The sequence below is a fragment of the Mustela erminea genome, chromosome 18, assembly GCF_009829155.1.
Source record: "Mustela erminea isolate mMusErm1 chromosome 18, mMusErm1.Pri, whole genome shotgun sequence".
In the NCBI taxonomy this organism is placed as follows: domain Eukaryota; kingdom Metazoa; phylum Chordata; class Mammalia; order Carnivora; family Mustelidae; genus Mustela; species Mustela erminea.
This window is the reverse complement of record NC_045631.1, coordinates 29,232,376-29,257,361: the sequence shown is the minus strand read 5'-3', so window position 1 is coordinate 29,257,361 and position 24,986 is coordinate 29,232,376. Positions and strand designations below refer to the sequence as shown.

Genomic DNA, 24,986 nt, shown 5'->3' with positions numbered 1-24,986 from the left:
CTAGAAGTGTCTGCAACCTAGCAGATGCTTAAGATTTGTTACAAGAATATTGAACTTCTCGAAGACGATTGTACTTTACTCATTCCCAGCACTTATCTTAGTGTTGGATGATCCCAGGGGTTTCAGTATTTGTACAGTGTTCTAGCACAGGCTTCTTGGGAGTGCAGAGCTTAATTCTGTGTATACCCCTTTCCCCAAATCAGGGGAAACAGGAAGTCAGGAAGCTGCATGCAGGGAATACCATGTTTTCCCAAGAGTGGATATCAGATCCAAAGCATCTGTAGAACTGAAAATACCGTATGTGGAAAAGATGGAGAGTGGGTCAGGCCCCAGAAAAGAGAGGCAGGATAGAAGTGGTCAGTATGATGGAGAGGCCAGGTTGGATTCTAAGCGGAGACTGAACCCTCATAGAGAGGGTTCCTCTCCTCATAGGAGAGGAAAGTTTCCCCTAATCCCCCTTTCCTATTAAAAGCCAGAAACCAGCACTCTCCTTCAGCACCCTTTAAAAAATGGGCCCTAGGATCTTCTTGGTCTCCAGGAGGTGGTAAAGACACAGACAACGACACCAGAAGGCAGCTATAGACTTGTTAAACTTTATTTCCTCTGAGTCTCTGGGGAGGCAGCAGGGATGTAAGGCGAAGTGGCAGTAGCTGCAGGGGCCTGAGCAGAACTGGTGCTGGGAGGGGCCGGCATGGGCAGGACGAGGAGATTTAAATATCCAGGATTCAAAGCCAGCTAATGGGTCTCTTCCATCTGTCTTTGGATTTTGTGCAGCATCTCCTGCATCCGCCGCAGCTGGAATAGGCACACACAGCGAAATGGGGCCATTTAGAATTCTACAGTGTTAGGGAAGTGCACCCAAGCTCTGATCCCTTAGCCAGGGCCATCGTAGCCCAGAGTTATGATGGAGACCCTGGGTAGAAGAATCAATCCCTCAATCCAGGACCCAAATAGGTCCCAGAGCCGGATCTTCCTACTCCCAAACCACGAAATATTGAGGTTTATAACCAAGCAGGGGCCTTCCATGCTGTCAATCCCTACCACCCCATACTGCTCTCACCTCCTCATCTTTCTCTCGGATCAGCCTCTCCGTTTCTGGATGTGTCCCTGGTGGGACAGCAGGGATGGGAAAGTCGGTACCACTCTCTCGAGTCAGTTTGCTGAGGGGAAGGGGGAAAGGGACTTGGTAAGGCTAAGGGGAACCCAGCATCTGCTTGGACTGAGCCCAGGGCCTGAAGAAGAACTAAGGAAGGGCTTGTTCTCACCCAAGGCTGCGTTTGGGCTCCCCACACCCTCCGCGCACACACACACCCCCACACCCCGCCCTCCATCCTGGCTTCTGGCCATACTTGCGATTCCTTTCTTTCACCACCAGGCGGGTCATGCTCTGGATGCACTGTGCCCTGTAGTTCTCATAATGTGTCTCCCGCGTCACATCCTTCAGGTCCTGCATGTGAGTACGCACCAGCATTGTCCTCAGCTTCACAAAGTCGCAGTGTCCTGGGTTTTCCACTGCATAGCAAGGCTAGGGGTCAGCCAGGAGCATGGGGAGAGCTTCTGAGGGCAAGGAAATACCCTGGTCACAAGCTCAGTGTTTTACCTTCCACGATGCCCCAGGGGTAGAGCCGGCCCCGAACTCGCCGCCCTCTGGCCTCTACCACAGTGTTGCTGCCAATTACAGCAAATGGGATGCTTTCCTGGAAGAAGTTGCGGGGGGGCACTGTCAATACCCCCCACTCTTACCTGTTCCTTTCCACCTATATCTCTATTTTCTCTGCTTCACTCTAGGAAACCAGGGTCCTCTCCCACCCCTTACAAAGAATTCTGCTTCCCTCTTCTGCTCCAAAGAAACAAGATGGAAAAGGGATGCCCTGGGGTGGTCCCACCTTTAGGGCTTGGTCCTGTAATTTGAAGTCCTCATCCTCATCAGAGTCACAGTCTGGGAACTGATAGACCTTGATTCCAAAGCGCTCAATCTCCTCTCGGATCTGGCAAACACATGAGGGGCCCACAGTTCTGGGGACCCCATCCTTTCCAGAAGCCCACCTGCTCCCCATCCCCCACCAGCTTCCCTCACTTTGCGTTTCTTGCGCTCCACTTCAGGAGGTGTCAGTGTGTCCGCCTTGGCCAAGATAGGCACGATGTTGACCCGCTGATGCAGGGCCTTCATGAATTCAACATCCAGTGGCCGGAGCCTGGGGAACAGGAATGTGTGACCACAGGCTAGCAGCAGCCCTGCCCTGGCGCTCTCAGCCTGCTCCCTTGGCAGCACCTGGCGGTGACAGGAGCCTCAGGCTCGGACCATACCCGTGGCCAAAGGGTGAGATGAAGTACAGGCAGCAGTGCACCCTGTTGTCTTGGATGTTCTTGCGGTTCAGGCCGCTCTCGTCTCGGAAATACTGCTCGAACTGCTGATCGATGTATTCTGCCACAGGCTTCCAGCTGGGGCAGGGACAGACAAGCAGAGAAACTGTGGGAGTGGGGACTGCCTCTTGAGCTCAGGGACTACAGAGTGGCCCACGCCCTGGGCAGTGTCCTCAAGCCTCTGCTATTCCCTGGCTTGCTTGCCCACGTCTCCAGGGAGGTACCTGGGAGCAACAGGGGTGTATCTCGCCTGTCCCACTAGAAAACCAGATGAAGCACACAGGCAAAGTTCAATAAATACTAGTTTGATGAGAGGAGACCGAGGTGACCAGACCAGTAAGAATAAGGTACCTGCAGGTGAACACCCCTGGAAGCCCTCAGTCACATTCACAGTCAAGTTCATAGTCCAGCCTCTGAACCTTTGCTCGTGTGCTTCTACCCTTGCCTCCACCTCTCGAAACGCACCCCATCCTTCAAAGCCATAGCCAAGAACGCTCTCTTCTGTGAAGACTCCTTGCAGTGGGCACAGTGCTCTCCCCTTCTCTCCACCACACCATGAAATCATACCTCGTATGATTTTATAAACACACACACACACACACACACACACACACACACACACATTCAAGAACTCCAGTTTTCAAGTCTTTCACTCGTCTATTATTTAGCTTCATCCTCCCTGACAGGTGCCCAGACAGGTAAACATGTAAGCACCATCACTTTCATTTCATATAGGAAGAAACTAAATCTACAGCAGCTAAGAGACCATCCAGATCATTTTGGCTAGCAAATTTTCTACCCACCCAAGCCCTTGACCTTCTGACTCCTCCGCGTGTTTGCTGCAACACTGCCTGGCCTATTCACTAACTTGAGCTGATTGACACACATGTGAGAGAACAGCTTCTCCCCCACCCCTGACCCCCACTAGGACCATAAGCCACTCACAAATCAGGATGATTCACACTTGTTCTGTAGCCCTTAAAATGCCCAGCACTGGCTGGACACCTAGTATGTGCTCAATAAATTCCTGCTGGTTGACTGAACGAATGTATGTGCAGGAGCACTGTATACTGTGAAAGGCCAAACAAATTACTACTGTGAGGGAAAGGAGGAAGAGGTAAGTAGATTGACTGAAGGAGGGGATATTTGCTACAGTAGGAACCAGGTGCCGGTGGGCATAGTTTCACGGCAAGCTTGGGGTGCTGAGACATATACCTAGCAATGATGATATGGAGGCCACCTCAATCCTTCGGGAATATTTCCATCAGGAGACCACAAACTGTGTGCCAGCACAATGCCAGGGCAAGATTATAAGGAGAAATGGCCCTCCCTTCAAGGCTAAGACACTGCAGTTGAAGATGAATGCACACGTTAAGCCAAAACATCACATACAGTAATGATAAAGCCTGGGGAGCACAGAAAGGTCCATAAGGGTCCGCTGAGTCTGTGAAGCGATTACCCAGGGGCAGCTTTCTGGGCGGGCCACCTGTGGAGTCGGCACAGGCCCCTGATCTCAGAAGGGCCCACCCTTGGTTTGCTTCTCTGCAGTGGCCATCTTGAAATTCGTCACCATTTTCAACAAGGGACCCTGCACTTATATTTCACATTGGTGCTACAATTATAATCTTAAAATCCATGAGTGTAAACAGCTCTTACTTTCATTTTTAATGCACATTCACATGCGTCATTTGGGGTGATTTTCAGATCAAATGGGCAAAGTGGTAAGGCTGGGATGTTTCAGCTGAAGAAACAGGAATGCTGTCATTTGCTCAAGCCCATGCAGTTACTTAATGCTGGGTCAAGGTCTGAACTCAGTCTAGTGGTCTTAGCAACCCCTGCCTGACTTCATTAAGGGCATCCCCTTCTCTCCTGTCTTTATCACTCATTCTCCTTCTCTTCCAACAACTTGAGTCTCACCATTACCTAAGCACCCCTCCAGTTCCTAAAAAAAAAAAAAGAAAGCCAAAGATGATGGCATGTGTGGCAAAGCCACCTTTTCTTCTAGCCTAGAGGGTGCCTGGAGTTTAAACAAAGTTCAACCTGTTTGTCTCCCCTTCGCCTCTTCTTTCTCCTCCTCACCCATTTCTCAAGGCACTCTCATCCCTTTAATAAAAGTGGTTTGTGGCACCTAAAATGTGGCTGGTGAAAGAAAAGGAAGGAGGGAAGGAGATGTTTATTGAGCAAGTACTAGATGTCAGGCCCTGTGCTACATGTTTTCAGTTGGATTTACTTTTTTGAGGCTTACTTGTCTTAGATCTTCACCCCCACTAAGTATAGGTCAGAGTCACAAAGGACATTAGAAAGTATCTATTCCAACCCTTTCCCTCTCATTTTACAGAGGAGACAGCTACCCCGTAAGGAGCAGTGGCATGCTCAAAGCCACAGACTTTCCTCCTGAGAATTCTGGTTATGTCTTTGCCAATGGATGCTCATGTGTGTGTGTGGGGTGTGTGTGTGTGTGTGTGGGTGGGTGGGTGGGTGGGTGTGTAATGGGAAGAGGGCATCTGGGACTGTGCTTGGTCAGACATACCACTCTGTGTTGTTGACTGCATCCCCAAAACCCGGTGTGTCCACAATGGTGAGCCGCAGCCTCACACCCTTCTCTTCTATATCCACTGCATGTTTAGTGATCTCCACAGTTTGCATGATCCGCTCTGGAGAAGGGGGAAACTGAGGCCAGGGCAAGGGCAAGGACCTGCCCAGTCAGGACAAACCGCCCACCCCAACCAGCTCTGCTGCCCAGACTGCCTCATCCACACTGCCCCCCTTCCCACCCCAAGCTGACTGGGGGCCTGTTCTCTGGGAACCAGCAAGGAGCACATTTCCCAACACAGGAAATGCCGGTGGCTGTTGGCTCTGGCCCCAGCCTCTTCTCTGCTCCCGGCTCTTTTCTTGGATTCCTGGAATCCTTTGGGGGTCAGAGACTCAGAGAGCAGGATTCTGGTCCCTGCCCTGCTTCGGCACCCAAATCTTTAGGGAGCTGGCTGGTGGGCTGCCAGGCTACATAGGCCTACAGAGAGATGCCGTCAATCCCTCTAGGAAGCCATGGTTTCCTGCCTGCTGGGGAAGGCCCCCAGCCCCCAGGCTCTGGCATGGGTTTGATTTCCCAAGTCTGCAGGCCTGTCTGCACGCCCCTCTCCTTTCCTTACCTTCAGCGCTGAGGAGTTTCCGGTCCCGGTACAGATCGGTGAGGAAGAGGCTATTGACAAGAGTGGATTTCCCCAGGCCAGACTCTCCTGATGGGGGAGAGAGGACAGAAGATAAGAGCTATAGCCAAGAGGCAACCCCACTAGAACAAGCTGTGGAGGGAGCTGCTTTCTTATCTAATTGGGAACAGACAAACAACCATAGCATTTTAGAGCTGGAAGGGAGCGGAGAAAACAGCTTGTCCAGCCTTCTTATTTGAATGAGGTCCAGCGAGGGTAAGAGATTGCCCAAGGTCACACAGAAAAAGGCAAATATTGGAAAGCTGTTGATCAAGTGTTCTTTGTACCACTTCAACGTCCCCTCACCCCCCACATACACACTTTTGGCCACCTACGGCTCTTGGTTATTTGCCAAAAAGACACAGCCACTGGCTGCTTTTTCCTTCCTTACCCATACCCCCTCCCCACATATATACCATCCCTCCCTGCAACAACCCTACCCAGTCCAGCTCTTCCCCTCCTCTACCTGCCACCATGAGGGTAAAGTCAAAGCCCTTCTTCACGGACTTCCGGTGAACTTGATTGGGTAGGGTCGCAAAGCCCACATATTCCTTGTCATCCTAATGGACAGGAAGGCAGAGTGCATCAGAGTGAGAGGCAAGAGGGGCCCCAGGACCCAACACCAGCCTTTTCCCTCCCTCCTAGGTCTCTGCCCCCACACTGGAGGAGCACTGTCACACTCCTTCGAGGGCCCATCCAGGGCCACCAGCTAGGCTTCTGCCCCTGCTAACAGTTTGCAGTGCACATGAGGGTCAATGCCACGGAGCTAGGGCTGACACAAGACAGAGAACCCCAGGTCAACATGCATGCATGCATGTGCACACACCTATACAAACACACGTGCCCATACACGCACATACACTCGGGATCTCTCTGCTCCCTCCCTGGGTCTTCCTGCACCAGCCCACCGAAGGCCAAGGGCTGGAGGTTCTACCTCAGAGGAGTCATAGGGATCAAGCTTGCCCCAGGGGCTGCGGGGCCGGGCTGAGGGGCTGAGAGGGGCAGAGGCAGAGAAGCACTGCTGGCTGTCAGAGGCCTGGGACCACGAGGGGGTTCTGAACTCCAGGTCATCCTGGTAGAGGTCCGGGGCCTGGGGCCTTGGCTCCAGGACTTGGGGCTTGGACCCCCAGGTCTTGGCCTCTGGTTGGTGGCAGCTCTCGCTTCCTGGGAAATCCTTCACGAACTTGTTCAGTTCTGTGTCATCGGTGTCCTCCAGGAAGCGCTTGATCTGGGGGGGTGAGGAGTGGGTAGGTGGCACGAAGGGGAGAATGAAGGAGGAAGACAGGAGAAGGTAAGAGGGGGAGAGAGGAAAGCGCTTGCAGTTAGAAGGGAAAGAAACTGCACTTGCAGCCAAGCCAGAGGAATGCTCCCCATCCCTCCCTCACCTGCTCCTGGGCCTCCCAGTGGAGACATCAGGAGAGGCCCCAGGATCCAGGAGCAGCCCTGGGCAGTCCCCAAAGTCCTTTCAACTGCTGTTGGGGTCTGAGTAGCTCCAGTCCTGATGCTCCCTCTCAACAGGGTGCTCACCGCCCTGCCCTTCCTGGGGGTCTGGCCAAGACATGGCCCAGGGACTGCCCTAAAGGCCAGGAAGCCAGACTGAAGAACGGGGAGCAATGGAGGCGTTAGAGCTGAGAGGAGGACGTGGTTCAGGCTTTAAGGAGAGTGCAGAGAGTCAGTCAGAGTGAGGGACAGGGAGTAGGGTGGGGTGAAGGGAGCTGCCGGCCCAGGTAAATCAAGGGCCAGCAGGGGCTCTGTGCCAGCCGTCACTGCAGGTCAGTGAGCTCTAGCACCAAGGCACAGACTCTACTGGGGGTGCCCACTTCCCAGGGCTCACTGCAAAGAGCTCAGCACAGCTGATCTGACATCTGACCACCCCCCCCATCCAGACACCGTGCCACATTGGAACCTATGCCAAGACCAGAGGGCAGAAGGGTAAACCTGTCAGTGGATGCTGAGCGCGGGATGGAAGTGAGCTAGGAGAGACCCATGAGTACACTAGGCTGCTGACAGCCCCTAAATGGGAGGCACATGCAGGAGGAAACACCCTTTGGTTGTCTCTTGCCCCCTCTACCTGGGGAAAGCTTTAGCCAGCAGTGTAGGAGAGGATCTGGCCTGAGCCGTGAACCACAGGGATGAGTAGGCAGAGTGGCCAACTCTGTAGAGACCTGTCCACCACCATCTCCAGCTTGGAAGAGAGGTCACTTCCCCCCACTCCTGCCATCCCCCTCCAGACCCAAAAACTTCCTCTCTCATTGGGGAGCCAGCCCCCTTTGTGGAGTGCCTGGCAGTGCTGGGCTCAGCTCTGCTTCACAATACCCACATGCCACCTCCAGACAATGGACAAGGACCGGCTTCAGCGGCTGACTCACTCTCTGGGTTTTGGCCAAGCCAGTGGGGGCTATCCCAGACCACTATGGAGTCCCGGCCAGAGTGCGGGGAGACAATCTTCTGCAGGTCCCCAGTTTACAGAGCAAGAATTGAGGGAGGCAGACATACACATTGCCAGTTTTATGCCAGAGGAAAGGGACTGAGATAGAGAGGATGCAGGGAAAAGTTCCCTAAGAATTACCTTCAGGCTGTCGCCTCTCACGTCCCCACACCTGCCTGTAGCTATAGTCTCCAGGGCCCCCCTGGACAGAGGGAAGGAAAGAGGCCCTTTAGCCTAGAACTGGAACCAGCATGTGTGGGCTTAGTGAACAAAAGAGGCTGTCCTGAAGCAAGCCTAACAGGCTTTTCTCACCCATAATATTTGTGGGATCCCAGTGGAGTAACTGTCCATCCTAGTTTGTTTGATGTCCTGTCATAGTGATGAATTGTGCCCCTTTTCACACAAAGTGTCGCAGGTTGGAGAATTCATTATATCGCAACAGAGAAGGGATGGGGCTGCCGGGGGTAGGGAGGATGGGGTGCAGCAGGTCTTGTTTTCTGGCAGCTAGAGTCTGGGGAATTCCAGAAAATCCTGCCTCTCTGCATAACCCCACAGTGACCCCGCACTTGGTCCCGGTGAAAGATGACTATGCTCCACCAGGTTTCCACAAGGACACACTGAGCAGAGGGGCAGCAGTTAAGGGAGAGAGGAAGACACTGATGGGGACCCTAACATCCCCAGTCTTCCAATTGTCACCAGGAACCCACCATTCCTGGATTCCCTGCCAGTCTTGGCTGCTCATCAGGGAGGGCCCACAGGGGCTATAGACAAGGAGTTAGGACACTAGGGTGTTCACCTCCAATCTGCCCTCCCCCAACCTCAGCTCTCACAGTGACCAGATCATTTTTTTACTTAAAGCCCCAATCCCCATCAAGGCAGGAGGGAGAGAGGTCAGGTCCCCCCCCCCCCCATCTCCCAGAGAAGCACCTTACCCCAGCTTCAGTCCTGTCCTCAGGGACAGAACTGCTTTGCCATCCCAGTGAATGGTCCATGTCCCAGGCTTCGGCAAGCTCTAGGTCTAATTTTATCTCCCAGGCAAAGTTCCTCACACACGGAAACAGCCTGATCCCGATGCTCTTGTTGTAATCCAGCTTCCTAGCTTGCTCCTTTCCCTTTCTCTTTGACCCCCCTGTCTCTGTCAGGGGCCAAAAAAGCCTGTGGAATGTCGTTCCCCACCCCCCCCTCCTCCCTTTCCCTTGGCTCCCACCCTCCAAGGACAGCTCAGCTGCAGCAGGATCACTCTGTTTCTCTGCAGTCCCCTCCTCCTCTGATTGGCTGTCCCATGACGCCTGCCTGCTGCCTACCCCGGTGGGCACAGCACCAGCCTCCCCAGTCTGTCTGCAGCACAGGCTCTTGATCAACCTGACCTCTCCTATTAACCCCCAAGGACCCTGAGGCCTCCAGAGGGTCGTGAGCTGTCCTCAAGGTGATCTGGCCCATCCGCACATGGGGACAGCCACCCAGGAGACTCCACTCCTAAAGGACTCCAATCTCTTTCAACTTAACTTTAAGCCATGCTGAAGTAGGGTGGGAGGTCTTATAATCCCCTGGAAATATGTTCTCATGGGAACAGCCCTGCTTTTCTGCCCAAATGTCCCTTCGTGTTTTCCTAGCAGGGAACCCCACTGTCTTGGGAAATCTGCCCCTAGATTTCCCTGCGGAGTCCCAGCCACAGGGGACTCCTCCCACCCAAGGATACCTGACCTCTGACTCACGGGGACCTATATCACTTCCATCACCCCACTGTTCCCAGAGAGTCAGTGGAGGAGCTGCTAGCACTTGGTCTCAGAGGGGCATGAGCTCTGGCCCAAGGGAAGCTGGCACCCCAGAAGCTTCAGAACGGCCAATTAGGTGGGAGACAGACCGAGGGGCCTGGCTGGGAGTGTGCACATGGAGTCGGAAGACCAGCGTTTCTGGTTTGGCCAGAAACACACTCTATGATTTTGAATATTATCTTAATTTCAGGGCCTTAATGTCCAATTGTGAATGGCCCTGTCTTGCTTCTCAGGAAGGCGAGGGAGAGATACCTCAAGCTTTTGAACCTGAGGAGAAAAGGTGCATTCAAGTCACAGGACAATTTTTAATGTTGGCCCGTCATTCTTTTCCCATGCAAACTGAAACCCCGTTGGGTTCCTGGGCTGGAGAGCACTCCCCCACTGTACCCACTGACCTCCAAAGTAGGTGGGACACTGATCTCCTTTCAGAGAGAGACCCCTTACAGAGGAGTCTGGCTTGACATGAACACGTCAACCTAAGAATTGGGCCTAAAGGGCCTATAGCTGACGACTCTGGTGGTGGTGGAGTGTCTTTTAATTAGAGAAGAACAGGGTGGCTTCAGCCAAGCTGGAAGCACCAAGACCTCAGCTGAACTGAACTCAGTGTGTGGCAGAAAAAGCTCCTCTTGGTCCCTGCTGGGCTTGGCATTGGGGACAGTCCATGCTTCCCCAGGCTTCCATCACTGGAACGATCACTGCGTCCGTACCCATGTGGGGAGAAGTGGGGCAGGGATAAAGACAAGCACCATTTGGCCTCTCCCAGGAACCCCCTTCTGGGGAAGGTCACAAGGTCACCAAGACTTCCTAGCCAAGCCTTGGGCCGCAGCCTAGACACAGCTTGAAAGACAAAAGCTCAAAATGTTGGCCTTTCCAGACCTGGAAGCCTCTGATTCCAGTGGGCCCAGGGAGTTCCTTTCTGGAGGCTGCCCACAGCCAACATCCTGCCCCACAGGCTGATCATGGATCTCCTCCTTCTGTAAACAGCCTGTGCCTCCCAAGGCGAGGGCAAAGGCTGGGGGGCTTCCAAACTGGGAGGAGAGGCTGGCATGAGGGCCAGAGACCCTGACCCCCCTCATAATGCGTCTGTGGCAGGCTCTGGCAGGATGGCAGCAGAAAAGCTGACCCCCTTATAGTCAGACATCAAAGCTTCCCACCTGGGGGTCCCAGGAGCGGGGGGTGACTATTTCTCCTCCAGACAGGTGGCAGGAATGAGCTCCCCCAACCCCCACTGCTGCAGAGGGACCTGGTTTGGGGGAGTGGGGGAGTGTACAGTGCAGCAGGAGGAAGCTTCCCATGGTTCCTGTCTCAGAGGCAGAGGGACAGAGCTGATCCCACGGGTTAGGATGGTGGGCAAGGCTTCGCTCTCTCTCTCAGGGGTCCCCCGGGCAGAGGACGCAGTGGGAAGAGCCTGGTTGCTGCTCTGTGCCAGGCTGCAGGAAGGAGGGCCCAAGCGTCTCACCATTCCTCCTGGGGAGGCAGGCAGTGTTTTTAGGCCTCCTCTGTGTGTTTCCCAAAGGAAGCTGGTACTGGCCCCTGAACCCAGGGCAGGTGGGTGAGGAGGGTCACCCAGGTAACAGCTGACTCAGGCAAGGGCGGGGGACCCTCAGCTCCTCCTGTCGCTGACGCGCCTTCCCCAGCCCAACATGCGCGTCTCTGCTGGCGGGCCCCCACCCCCACCTCCGCTCAGCACTGACCCACCCCTCGGTCCAAGAACACCGGCAGCACCCTAGGACTCGGGGTCCGCTCCGTCGCCGCTCGAATCAGAGGGAGAAACTTGGAAGCTGCGACGCAGCGCCGTCCACCAGCATTGCCCGCCAGCCCGCAGCGGAGACAGCGCCTCCCGCCCCGCACAGCCGGGGCTGCTGCGCCGCGGGTCCCCGCGGAGCCGCCGGGAGCAGAGGGCCCTGCGCGCCTCGCCCCTGCCCCGCGCCCGCGCGCCTTACCATGGCTGCAGCCCGGGCCGGGCCAGCTCCTCCTGGACAGCGTCCGAGGGACCCGCGGCCGAAGCTGCGAGCCGACCTCGCCGGACCGCCGGCCCCCGCCCGCCGCCCAGAGTGCGGACCGGCCGGGGGCGGGGCCTGTGGCGAGGGCGGGGCCAGCGGGCCCTGGGGCGGGGCCTGCCCTCAGAGATCGCCGGCGCCTGCCGGGGTGCCCGGGGCGGGGGGCGGGGGGCGGGGGGCGGGCGGCGGGCGGCGCGTGCGGTGGGCCTTGCAGCCCGAGACCCGGGGAAGCGAAGGGTGCGCAGAGGAGCTTAGTACAGCGCTGCACTGGTCACCTGGCTCTTCCTTACTCAGCCCCTACGAGTGGCCTCTTCAGGCAGCACATCACAGTGGGGACTTGAGCAAAAGCCCAGAGATGCTTTTGGAAGGAGAGGGGTTTTGCCCCATGAGTTGGGAGATAAACCATTAGTTACCAAAGGTTTGCAGGAAATGAACCCGACTGACGTCCAAGTTATAGATTGTCCCTACACACTCCACACCTCCTAAAGTAGAATATCGGAATGCGGTAGAGGTAGAGAACCTCTCTACCCAAACTATGAAGACGAGACAAGAGGTTCCCTTCCTGCAGGACCCTAGATTAAAGATTAAAGAGGATTTGCTGCATAAATTATCGAGGGATCATCTGCTGGAAGGATGGAAGGGAAGAGGCCTAGTGGACTTTATGGGGCAGTAGAGCCTTGTCTGAGGCTGAGGAAAGTGGGAGGGCCTCAGGAGAGGCCAGCCCAGCCTGAGCCTGTTCTACGCTGGGCAAGCAGGTGAGATGCTGTGGGGACAGATGCCCCAGCGGCTTTAGAGGCATTAGAGGCTCAGAAGGGTCATAGCAGCAAGGGAGAAGTAGATGCTTAGAGGGTGGGGAGTTGGTAGGGATTTCCTGAGCTAATACAGGTCTGAGCTGGTCAGCTTCTGTGGAAGTTTCCAGAAGCATGCCTCTCCCTGATTTCCAAGAGCCTTCCCCAGAGCAGGCTGACTGGCCCGAATACGCTTTAGACAAAACTGAGGCCTACGTAAAACATGACGCTCTCTCTCTCTCTCTCTCTGGAAGTGCCAGAGCCTGCCTACCCTATTTCTGTCTGATCTGTCACCAGTGGTCACGGTTGGGATCAAGTCAGAACTTAGCAAAGAGAGGGAAAGGGCCTAGGTATGCAGATGAGAACCAGCTCAGAAAATGGGGCATGACTACTGGAGATGTTATTTGATATTTCCCATTGGTGGACTGAAGGATGGAAGGGGGGGGTGCCATTGCTTAAAGAAATCAGGGGTATTCATAAGCTAGCAAGTGAGGAGAAACCTGCCTAGCTGGGTGACCTTGGGCAACTCACTTTACCTCTCTGGACCTCATTTTCCACACCAGAAAATGAGAGACTTAAATTAGGATAAGGGCCAGCAGCTTGGCTCAGATAAGAGGGAACCTCTGAAGGTATAGAGAGGTTCCTGGAAAAGGCCTGTGGTAGACCAAGAGATCTGAAGGAAAACAAAGACATGAAAGAGTTTCTTTAGAGAAAAACCAATGGCTATTGGAATCCTGCAGAAGTAGCAGCAGCTGCTGCCGTCAGACCTGAACATCAAACTCCAGCTACACAAAGGCCCACTGTTGGGAACTAGCTGTAGGCCACTAGTACTCATGTATGCTCTCATAAGACTTCCACTGGCATTCTGCACGGCCTGGGCTAGGGGTGCTGGGCTGGGGTGGGGGGTGGGGGAAGCCCATGTCAAGGAAGACAGGCTCCATCACAAAGCCTTGTTTTCCACGATTGTAAGTTCCCTCCTCCCACCGCCCCAGTCCCTGGCTATAGTCCAAGTGTAGACACAGACACATCTCAGAAAGCAGCTCGGCTAGCTCATCCTCAGCTGCGGCTGGAATCCCAGCTCCGCGCTGGCACCTGCTGCCCAGGCGCCAGCGAGCTCTGTGAGTCCTGAGGCACGTTCATGCCCAAGCTTGTTTAAGGGAAGTGAGCCCCTAGGAGAGGCCTGGGACTGTGGGACTCATCTTTAAGCCAAGACTCTAAGGAGCTTGGTGCTCACAGTGCCTTTGTAATCGCTGTATCCGATGCCCGATAGGAACCATGCTAAAAGCATGCTAAAAGCTAAAGGCAGACTTTGAGCCATTCCGTAAACCTTGAGTGCTAACCCTGCCGCACTCTGGGTGTCTGAGAGAACCTGGCCTAGGCTTAGGACCCCATGCCAGCTTAAGTGATTATCTTACTGCTTGAATGTCCCTTCCCCTCCCTAGGCCTCCGTTTCTCCCACTGAAAGCTAGGACCGGACTCCCCACAACTCTAGCGCTCGTGTTCTGGGGTTGGTATGGTAGAGTCTGACACCCAGGTGGAAGTGAAGCCGAGATTCAGCAGCCCTTGTATGGGTCACTGACCACTGAGTGTTCCTCCCCACCTCCAGTTAGCAGGTGGCCACCCGACATTGCCTCAGTGCCCCTCAGCTCCTGGAGCTCTGGCTCTTATGATTCAACATCACACCAGGAATTGACCCCCTTGACTACAGTACAATTTCCCAGGTACCACTGGAGTTGGGGTATGCAGGCCAAGGCTCTGGGGAGTGGACACTTTGTTTGGCACAAAGCCTGAATCTCCTGAAAAACTCAGATCAGCACACACCTCCAGCGTGCTAGACAGGCTCCCTCTGCTTAGGTCAGGCCAATGTGGTCTGTGTTAAAAAAAAAAAACTCGTGGTCCCTGCCATTGGGCCTTTCCTGCCTACCCACGGGTGAAGGTTGTGGGGCACCAAACTAAACGAGGATGTTGCACGTAGACCAAGCCAAGGCCCAGGTTCAAAAGCTAAGAATAAATAGTGATTACCACAAGAAATCAGGATCTCAGATCTGTATGACTAGCAAAGGCCACTCTTGCCTCTGGGTAGCAGAGTTTCTCTTAAGTGGTACAGGAACTGATTGTACCTCCCTTCCCCCAGAAGTGATGAGTCACTGATGATATAGTCAGAGGGCTCTAGTGGGACCAAAAGGGCTAGCACTGGGTTGCGTCTTTCAAGGAAATCTTACCTGTCCAGAAAGGTCTGTGGGAAGAAATCAAAATATCCCAAGCCCCTCCTCTGTCCCTATTGTTCCCCAGTGTCCCAGGATCCTGGGGCAAGCCTGAAATATGGGTGGCAAGGCCAGAGAGCACAATGTTTCCTGGCACCTGCTGTATGGCTATGGTGAGGGGCAGTTCTGGAGCCAGCAAGGGCAAGAGGCATGCAGAGGGCCCTTCCAGCACCTTCTCTGCAGTAGGGCAGGGCACAGGAGCTGAGAGATGGGACTTACATATGCACTGGAGTTGCAACCCCCCCTTCAAGGGCCTCCACCTTACCTCCCAACTTGCTCTTGAATACCTCCCATGGCTAAAAACTCACTGACTCTACTGCCCATCAATCTTTGGCAGTAATTTACCAAAGGTCTTCATCATACAGAGTCAAAATCTGTGTCTACTTGGACTACCCTCCAAGTGCCTCTGTGCTAGAAGCCTTGCTAACTTATTTCACTGGACTTTGTTTGGTTCTTCGATGTCCATGCCCTTTCAAGTGACCCATCTGTATACTTTCCTCTCCCAAACGAACCACAAGTCCCTCAAGGACAGGGAGTATATGTTCGATTTTAACCTCTACTCATTTCAATTCAGTGAATATGTGATGACATATCTTCCTGGATGACCAGGCCTCTGCCCCCAGGAAGTATCTGATCAATATGAGTTGACTGAAAGGATTCATTGATTGGCTTTCCACTCTGATTTTTGGAGCACAGGGAAGCCTTGAGGCTCTTGGGCTTCACTGGCCCAGAATTTGCCCTTCATTCTGGCTGTTCACCAGCTCATACTCACCTCCCAGCATCATAGTTCACATGCAGAGACACAAATGTTACCCTCACTAAAGCCTTTCCCTTCGCAATCCGTGATGTCTGAAGGTACTGCTGAAATATTGAGAAGTGACTTTTCAGGAAGATGTGGCTATGGAAGAAGGGTTTCTATACCATGTATAAATTCCTAGGGCAGGATGTTCCCTAAAGTGCTCTCGATTTTGAGGAGTCAGCTCTGAGCCTCAGTTTCTCCACCCATGAAATCAGGAGAAAAAAATCCGCCTCATGAGATTGCTATAAAGATTCACTAAAGTAACATGCTTAGAAAGGTGTACACAGGGGTGCTTGGGTGGCTCAGTGGGTTAAGGCCTCTGCCTTCCGCTCAGGGCATGATCTCAGGGTTCTGGGATCGAACCCCACATCGGGCTTTCGGCTCAGCAGGGAGCCTGCTTCCTCCTTTCTGCCCACCTCTCTGCCTACTCGTGATCTCTGTCTGTCAAATAAATAAATAAAATCTTAAAAAAAACAAAAAAGGAAAGAAAAAGGTGTAGATACTAAAATGAGTGGTAGCTATTATCTCAGCTAATGAGAAAACTATCAACACCAAATCAGCAACCATCAGCTGTCATAATGTCAAATGCTTTCCCTCCAAAAAAATGAGGAATGTGCATGTGTAATGGGATGTAGAGGGATGAGAGAAGAGCCTGAGACTAAAGTGACATTGGAATGCCCATGCTGCCACCAACTGTAGAGCCAGCCTCCCCACCTAAACAGCACTCCAATCTCTAGAAAGCATGTCTCGGTTTCAGACTTACTGAGCGGAATTCCCACAAACAGCCATTATGGAGACTCCCGGAGCTAAATGACTTCGCCTGTGGTGGGCATGCCTAGGAAGTGACTCCGGCCAGCCCTATCCTCCCACCTTCAGTGCCTCTCAGGAACTGCCTCACATTCTGTTCCCCTCCTCCAGGCGCTCCTTCAGCCCCCAAGGTGCAGCTGTCTCTTGCCTCTCCCCTCGGCAGCTGGGCCAAAGGCAGCTGAGCAGAGGAGGGGAAAGGGACATGGTCGTTTCTGTCCCTCAGGATAACCTTCCTGTGGCTGAGCAGCTGTCAGGGTGACTTCTGTGTCACAGATTTTCTTCCTCGCCCAAGGATGCTCTCTGCCCTCTGAAGTCAAGCTCCCTCATCTACTCAGGCCTACTATTTCTCCTCTTACTTGAAAAACCCACCATCTCAAATACCACCAAGCTCTCCTGACAGTAAGATACAATGTTGGAGATGGGTTCCAGGCAGGGAACCAAGGAGCAGCTTCTGGAAATACACCAGAGAGTCCAAAACAAAAGTGGCAGATTCTTCCCTATGTAGAATCATTCTGAGAACATCAACAACAACAAAACCCAAGGGATTCTGGCCTCAATTCTGCCATCAAGCCCAAGGGAGGGGCATAGGAATTTCCTGCCCCCATTTCATAGGCAGAGGGACAATCTGCTCCGGTCTCACAGGGCAGGCAGGACATCACACCCCTACCCTGTGCTTCCAGTGGCTCCTGCTGATGTACACTGCACCTCAGCCTGTCCTAGGGTCACCATTTGCCCTAGTTTGCCCAGGACTGGGAGGTCCGGTCCCAGGACACAGGTTGCTAAAGCAGGAATATCCCAGGCAAACCCTGATGAGCTGGTCAACCTAGACTGTCCCCAAAATAGCAAGTGTGGGTCAGAGGTTATCAGCCTCCCATTCGGCTCTGCACTTCGCTGCCCATGGTAGCTGGAAAACAAGGCATCACCTGACAAAAGAGCAGCTGGGTGGCAGGGGTCAGGCTGTTATGAAAAGCCCCCCAATGTGCCCTGCCCCACTTTCAGCAGCTCTGCTCCATTCTTTCAATTCCCTCTCTTTTCAACTACAGCCCTCTATACAAAGCAAGAGAAAATGAGGGCAGTGGGAAAGATGGTTCAAGGATTCCTTTCAGGCAGCCCTCCTCCTGGCACTCTGTTAACATTCCCAGGAATGCGAAGCAGCCCAGCATTTCTCCTAGACTCTGGTTTTTTTTTTTTTCTGTCGAGGAAGTCTACCTGAGCAAAACTTCCCCAAGACTCAAAAGCCAAAGAGAGGCTGGTCATACCATCCCAGAGGCCAAATGACATGTCACTTTAAAGGCACCAAAGTCTGCCTTAGGTATCACTGAGATGGCCTCCCCTGGTTCCTGGCCTCTTTTCCAGAGTTGGTTTCTTGCATAATTGATAGACATAGAAGGGAGTAAACCACCTTGTCTGCTGACAGCCTGAGACATCGTTTTCAAGGGCAAGTAGGTTAGGTGCCTTGAGGACAAGGACCTTGGGGCCAAGGCAGCCCCATGCACTGGGGCATTGCAGCCCTTCCCATCAAGAGCTGCTTTATTCCAAGGAATTCCCCAGGGCTTTGTGAGAAGACAGCCCCAGCTGACCCAATAGGGGACCTTCCTGTTGAGCTTTTGCTCGTTTTGATACCAAAAACAAAACCATTAGGAATGCTTCCCTCAGTTCAGCGTAACCTTCTCTGGGGAGATTCCAGCCCCTAATGTACCAATCCAAGGATGAGAAGCATCTGTAAGCTCTGCTCCTTGGACAAAAGGGCCTTGAGGAGCCACTTGGGAAGAGACAGACACTTAAGAGAGAAATGGTTGAATTGGGCTCTGGCCCCAGCTGTGGACCCAGAAGGGCTTGTGAAGCTCACCAACAAACATACGGCCACCCCCAAGCCAGGAGCTGTGGCTGGCCACCAGAGAATGCCTGCCAGGAATGGAATCTGGAACAGACTCTACAGTCAACCATTCCCAGATCAGAAGAACCAGAGGCCTTGGACATCCGCACCACAGATTCTCTCTCATGGGATGGCCTGTGGGCCATGCAGCCTGGAGAACAGAATGGGGAAGGCCTAGCACTCTCGCGCTTTTTGAGAAGTCCCTGGCCTTCTCCATGCCACCCCACTTCCAAAGAGCCAGAAAAGACCAGCAGGCCCAGTCTCTCCCCAGCTTCTCTTCGCAGCTTCTGGGGAGCAGTCCTGCTGCAGAACAGGGCTAGAGAGCTGCAATTATCGAGACAGGATAAGAGCTATTTTGGGAAGGAGCCGTCCTGCTGCCAAGGCTTTTGACTTCCAAAACTAAAACAAGATGCACCAAGAAAGAGGGTGAAGGTGGGGGGAACAGGGAGGAACTCGCTCAGCCCAAACCGTCATATCCTGAATGAGGGAAAACACTAATCCGTTCCCAAAGGTATGTAAGTGCATCAAAGGAGTGAGCGAGAGGCTAGCTATTAAGATAGCCCTGGTTTTGAGAAGGAGGATATAACTTGATCCCCTGCCACACACACACATCCCCTTGATGACAACTCCCTCTCTCCTAAGACCCTGCAAGAACCCATATTCAGTCTGCTGCATTTATTTGGACATTTGAGCACAAACTATTTCATATTGTTGTTTAAATGTTTCCTGTCTGTGTCTTATCTCCCCAACCAGACGGTAAGTTTCTCATGGCTAAAGAATGTGTGTACTCTTGAGGTTTCAGTGCTTCGCCCGCACCACAACCCCACCGCCAAACAGTGCCTAGCAGAGTGCTAGGCATCTGAATAAAGTTGTTTATGGAAGGAAGGGATAGAGGGAGGAAGGAAGGAAGAGAAGAAGGGACGACGGAGAAAAGGATTTACCGTCTTGCGTGGAGGTAATCTCTACAAGTAGCTGTTCCCACCCACAGTGGAGCTCAGGGCGTAGGGCTGAATAGGAAGTCATGGAAGAGGGGGTGGCAACCACATTTCTGGCACCTCCCCTTCAGCTCTTTCATTATCTGAGCTCAGGCTATCCTGCCCCACCTCCCTTGTTTGTTTTCTGTTTCTATCTGTCATTAACTGTCCATCCTGGGCTAGCCCATGGGTGGGACCCATTAGAAGCCCATGCTAGGCTTTGGGTAAGGTAGAGATAGGGTGAGAGAAAGAATGGAGGCAGGAAAAGCTCAAACTATCTCATCAAACAGGGGCCAAGAAGAACTAAAGTACTTAGAGGAACAATGCACTGTGAAATCAGGACACTCTTTGCCAAATTCAGGACACAGGGCTGCCGAGAGCAGAGTTTACCTTGTGCCTTTCAAAGTTGAGAACTCAAATAGTGTGTAACCCAGAAAAGTACTCCCTTTCTGGAGTGCCGTAGGCTGTAGCAAGGAGAGCCAAGTGGAGACTGATCCAATGTATGGCTTTCCAGACAGCCTTCACATGGAGCACTTGGCAGGACTTATCATCTCTCCAGGGCTGCAACTACCTCAAATAGCGCCTTCGTGCAAATCGCCCTCTGGGGAGATGCAGCTCTACAGGTGCACAGTGCAGTAAGGAGAATGCAGGCTGGATTCTAGCCCCCACTTGCCCTGTTAGGTGCCCTTGTGCAGTGAACAACTTGCCCAACCATAAGGAGCACTTCTATCTCCCTCCATTCTTACTTCCATGAGAGGTTAAGAGGGGGACTTGGATAAGGGGGAGCACAGGAAGAATGGAAGTAACTTCCCAGGGGTGTTCTTACCTCCTCATCTGTCATAATGGAGAAGTAGAAGTCAGGCATTCCCGGGGGCAGCAAATGGAATTCAGAGAGTACCAACAGGAGGGGGAAAAAGAGAATTTTACTAAAGATATTTAGTAGACTTGGGCATAACCTGGCCCAGCATCCTTCCAAGTGCAAGTGGCCCAAATAGCAACAGCTAGCATTTACTGAGGGCTCACTGTTGCCAGGCACCACGCTGAGTACTGTAGCACCACGCTGTACGTGTAGTAGCTTGGTCAGTCCTTATAAGGATCCTAAGAGGTTGCTACCATTCTCATTAACGAGGAAGCTAACGACTGGAGAGAGAAAATAACTTACCCAAGGTCACCGTGAGAAAATAAAGACAGGGCCCAAACCCAATACTATCACTTCAGAGTCCATTCTCTACTAACTTCAACTTTATAGAGCTTTGCTCCCTCTGAGGGGCAGGGATGCCCTTCTCTGCTCTTTGCTGCCCATCACTCAGAGGGTTTGTGCTGGTTGGGACTGGATTGCATTCCCAGGGCTCTTCCCCCAACCCCCCAGGAACTTCCTCATCCAGAGCCCTGGCCTCCCTCATGCTCACAGACTAAAGCATGTTTTGAGCTATAACATTCAAAGTAGGAACTCTTTGCTACTAAGATTCACTAAATGAGGGTTAGTCCCTACCTTCCCTCCCACCAGAGAGGTCAAGGGAACAAAGTGGGAGGAGGGTGTCTGGGGACACTTCTCTTAAAGATTCTAGAGTTGGGGGCAGCTGGCTAGCTAAGTTGGTAGAGCATGTGACTCTTGGTCTCAGGGTGGTAAGTTTGAGTTCTATGTTGGGTGGAGAGATTGCTTAATAATAAAATCTTAAAAAAAATAAAAAAGGATCCTAGAGTTTGTTATAGGACCTACTGATGGCCTCAAGGCAGAGGCCTGACATCCCTGAAGACCCTGCTGGGTAGCAGTCTATGCTCCCCAGGTCCAGCTACTGGGGCTTGAGGAGAATTCTGAGGAACTAGAGAGAGACAAGAGGAGACCCATCAACCTGAATTAGTGTGGAGTCAGCCCTGAGGAAGACTATGAAATAGGTAGTTTGTCTTGGTGACTTGTTTTTTGTTTTTGTTTTTGTTTTTTAAATCACATGAGAGGCAAGTCCAGCTCAACTGTAAGGCAATGGGCTTAAATTGTTTTCCATTCCAAAAGTGACTACTTCCCACTGAAAGGAGGCTCCTGAAAACAAAAAGTTTCCAAGTCCCAAAGGAATGACGCTAACAGTGGAATTATAGACAAGATAAGGATTTCCTCTGCTCCTTCAAGTCAAACCCTGGTCCTGACAGACTTAGCTCTATAGATACACAGAGATCACCCTCCCACCTGTCCTCCTGCCTCCCAGACCCCACAATGGATCCATAGGACGGAAAAGCACAGACCTTTTAGCCAACAGATGACACGAGTGTACATTTCCTCAGAGACATCTGAAAGTAACAGAGATTGTTGCTTTTTTTCACACTGTGGGATGTACATCCCTCCCCCCACTACTTAACATCTCCCTTTCTAGTTCCACATTTCCCCTCCCAAAGATGCCCTCAGCCCTTGATCCTCTCCATGAAGCCCCTGAAGACTAAGATTAATTTCCCCGCTCCCTTTTCTCCACCCTCTTTGTGCCGCTATTAATGCCTTTTCCCTCTTCCAAGAGGAAGTCAGGGTCCTAATGTATCTATGCCCCCACCTTCTCCATTTTGTTGTCAAAATATTTCCCTGAGAAACTTATTTTCTTTACTAGTCCTTACCAGCCCTCACCCCAGCTTAATTCTTCATTCCTCCATTCTTGGGATGCACTTCCCACCCTGCAAACCTCTCTCTACTACCTTCCATTGACAGGTTAAGAAGCGTTGCCTGGAAGAGTCAATGGCTGATGCCAGCCCAAGCATCATCACCGATGTCATTAGCTTGGAGCTCAGAGAAGCTGGAGGGGAAGGAATGGAGCAATGGACTCACGGGTGGGACTAGCTTTAGCACTGGCAGGAGGGCAGCTCTGAGGCCTAGAATGAAGAAGGGGCTTTTCCTGCCCACCCCAATGTCCCACCTCACTACTTTGGGACTGCACCTGGGCAGACTGCTTCTTCACATACCCACGAAGAAAGCACTAAACCTTTCAATGGGTTGTTTGCAGGTACACTTGAAGGCCTGTGGCACTTCGCTCAACAGAGCCTGGTTTAGAGACTCCTTTGGTAATGAGAGTGGTGGTGGTGTTGCTGGTGCTGGTGGTGGTGATGGACTTGCCTTCTCTCTCTGGAACATCATTTCCTCACAGAAAGGATTTGAGTCCATTTCAAAAAACGACAATAAAGGATCTGGGGGAGGAGGGGACTCAGACTCAAAATCAGGTGTTGTCGGCCGGCTTTGGGGTGTTTCAACTTCAGGACTGAGTAAGGTCCACCATGAGGAATCAGGCCCATACCTAGGTAAGGACCGAGGGGGTAAGGGCCGAGGGGTCAGTTCCAGTTCTGCGTGGACAGAGGGCTTTTGGGACAGTCCTGGAGACATGTAGACACTTTCAGAAGGCCTTTGGGTGTGCTGCTTATAGCTGCGCTCTGGAGTGACAAACGTAGGTTTGGGAGGGCTCTCAGACATTGCTCGAGATGTCACCCGGGGTGCTGGGTGTAGTAATTGTCCCCCTGGGGAGATGGTTACCCTGCGGCCAACCTCGTTGTCTCCTCGGGTTGAGGGCCTCAGGTTGGACTCTACTTCTGTTGGTATTAAGATCTTTGGGGAGGACTTGATGTCAGCAAAGACAGAATGCTTGGGGACAGACTCGGGATCTGGTCGTACAGAAACTCGGCGTCCACCATCCAAATCCTTAAGGACAGAGAGTCTGAGGGACGATTCCACATGCATATTCTTATGCAAAGCCTTGGGTTCTGTACAGACTGAGCTGGGACGATTCATTTCAGACTCCTGGCCAAGGATCCTTCTCAGGGCTGTCCGAGAGTCTGCACTGACACGGGCACTGCTATGTTCTGGGCTAGAGGGTCTCCTTGGAGATCTGATCTCCGTAGCCGTCAAACCCTTTCGGATGGGCTCAGTTTGTACTGCTTCATCCTTTGGGCAAACTAAAGTCCTACGGCGAATTTTGACCCCTTGTGGGTACTGGACCTTGGACGGTGGGTCATCTTCTTGTAAGATTTGTAAGTTATCCTTCTGGTCCACAAAACTCAACCGGCGAGAGGATTTGGCATCTGGGATTAATGAGTAGCGATTACTCATGTCACGCCCTGGCTTGCTCTCAACCCCTCTTCTTGTCGATTCCTCTCTGGATAGACTAACATTGCGCTGCATCTGGACAGCATGGGAAGCTATCTGATTTTGATGGCTCTTTCGATGAGGAGAGGGATGGCGGGATGTTTCTGATTTTGATCGAATCTCACTTCCTCGAGGGATGGGTGTTCCAGCAAGGCCAGGCCCTGACTGAGGGGAGCTGGATCGAGGATAGTCTGATGTTGAATGGAGAGTGGTGAGATGCCCAGCTTCTGATCTTCGAAGCAGTGAAGGGCTCATTTGGACCGAAGCATGTCGTGAGCTCGAGGCAAGAATGTACCCTTGTTCCCGCTGAGGAGTTGTGTTGGTATCCTCAGACCCTTTTGGTGCTGAAACTGCTACCTTGGACCCAGCTTTATTGGTCTTGACCATCCGATACATGGAGCTCCTCTGGGCAGATCCCATATTTTACTGGCTGGCTTATACTGAGGGTCTTAGTGGAGTCTGGAAATTTCCCCTCAGTTTTAAATGCTGCTGTTCTTGCACTCCCACAAAAGTGGCTGTTATTCTAAGAGTGTCTCAAATAGTCCCCTTAGCTACCTGCCTGGTGATGTCATAAAGGAAGGAGCTTCCTACTAAACATCCTGGCATACAGCCACAATTGTTTTTAAGTAGATTCCATGCCCAGTGTGGGTTAGAAATCACGACCTTGAGATCAAGAGTTGCATGGTCTACCAACTGAGCCAACCAGATGCCCCTTCAGAAACAATTCTTCAGAGAATCTCAAGCAGTAACTGCAAGGAAACTGAGTACTTATCTTTGGAGTTGACACCGCCAAGACTTTGGTCAAGTTCTTAGCAAAACCAGATTTTCATAGTACCACATAAAAGGCTCCAGATTCTCCCTTCTAGGAATTCCAAGACTCATCCAGAAAAGAAGTCAACCTGATTATTCTACTAAGGCAAGGCTACTTAACTCAATCACTCTGTGTTAGTCCCAGTTTTAGTAAGACACAATTACAGAGTTGTCCCAATTTAGTTTAGAACTGCACTATATAGAAGTAAAAAAAAAAAAAAAAAAAAAATAGAGCTCCAACCTTTTCTAGGTTTCAGAGGTGGTTTGGTTGACCCTGAGGTAAAAATCCAGATTGCACAAATCATAAATTCTCATATTCTTGGCCCAGGAGTGAGCGTAGGATTGTAGGAAGGATTCGAAGTTAGTCATTGGTTTCAATCATTAAAGATTCGTTGTGCACCTTAGACAAGTTACTTGACCTTCCTGAGCTTTGGTTTCTTCATCTGGAAATCAATGTCTGGTAGATGTCATATAACAAATGTTAGTGTCCTTTTGCACAATCCTCTCCCCTCAGCTATCCTGATTAGATGGACTCTGGTTCTCTCCTGATTTGAAGAGTGCCTTTGCATCTTGGATGATCATTTTGGATCAGAGACACGATCATCTTTCTTTCCCTTTGACCGTCTCCTCTCTACCATATCCACATCCCACTTTGAAGGATTATCATGGTTATATGATGGTCAGATTCATTGTTTCTGGATCTTTAAATTCACCTTGATTAAAGACAAAGTTGAAACCAAAACCAAACATATTTTTAGATAACAGGAATCTCAATAGACTAAGA

The 24,986-nt window shown here is 52.1% G+C and overlaps 1 protein-coding gene across 9 annotated transcripts; it reads right to left on the bottom strand.

Moving 5' to 3' along the window:
• Positions 1-572: 572 nt before the first annotated feature.
• SEPTIN4 (septin 4) lies at positions 573-23,919 on the bottom strand. 9 transcript variants are annotated; one of them, XM_032319832.1, is made up of 14 exons: positions 22,222-23,886; positions 21,520-21,564; positions 20,108-20,115; positions 6,505-6,798; positions 6,037-6,130; positions 5,514-5,600; positions 4,895-5,018; positions 2,308-2,442; positions 2,078-2,195; positions 1,887-1,988; positions 1,601-1,697; positions 1,350-1,512; positions 1,061-1,160; positions 573-795 (listed from the first exon to the last, which is right to left on the bottom strand). In XM_032319832.1, exons 1-14 carry the CDS (start codon positions 23,810-23,812, stop codon positions 736-738), a joined length of 3,018 nt encoding a protein of 1,005 aa, XP_032175723.1. In that variant the 5' UTR covers positions 23,813-23,886; the 3' UTR covers positions 573-735. The 9 variants fall into 9 exon arrangements, 8 of the variants coding, with proteins under 8 accessions (XP_032175723.1, XP_032175725.1, XP_032175731.1 ...); XM_032319834.1 differs by lacking the exon at positions 22,222-23,886 and adding an exon at positions 21,958-21,979; XM_032319840.1 differs by lacking the exons at positions 6,505-6,798; positions 20,108-20,115; positions 21,520-21,564; positions 22,222-23,886 and adding exons at positions 8,140-8,200; positions 11,717-11,852.
• Between the last annotated feature and the right edge of the window lie 1,067 nt (positions 23,920-24,986).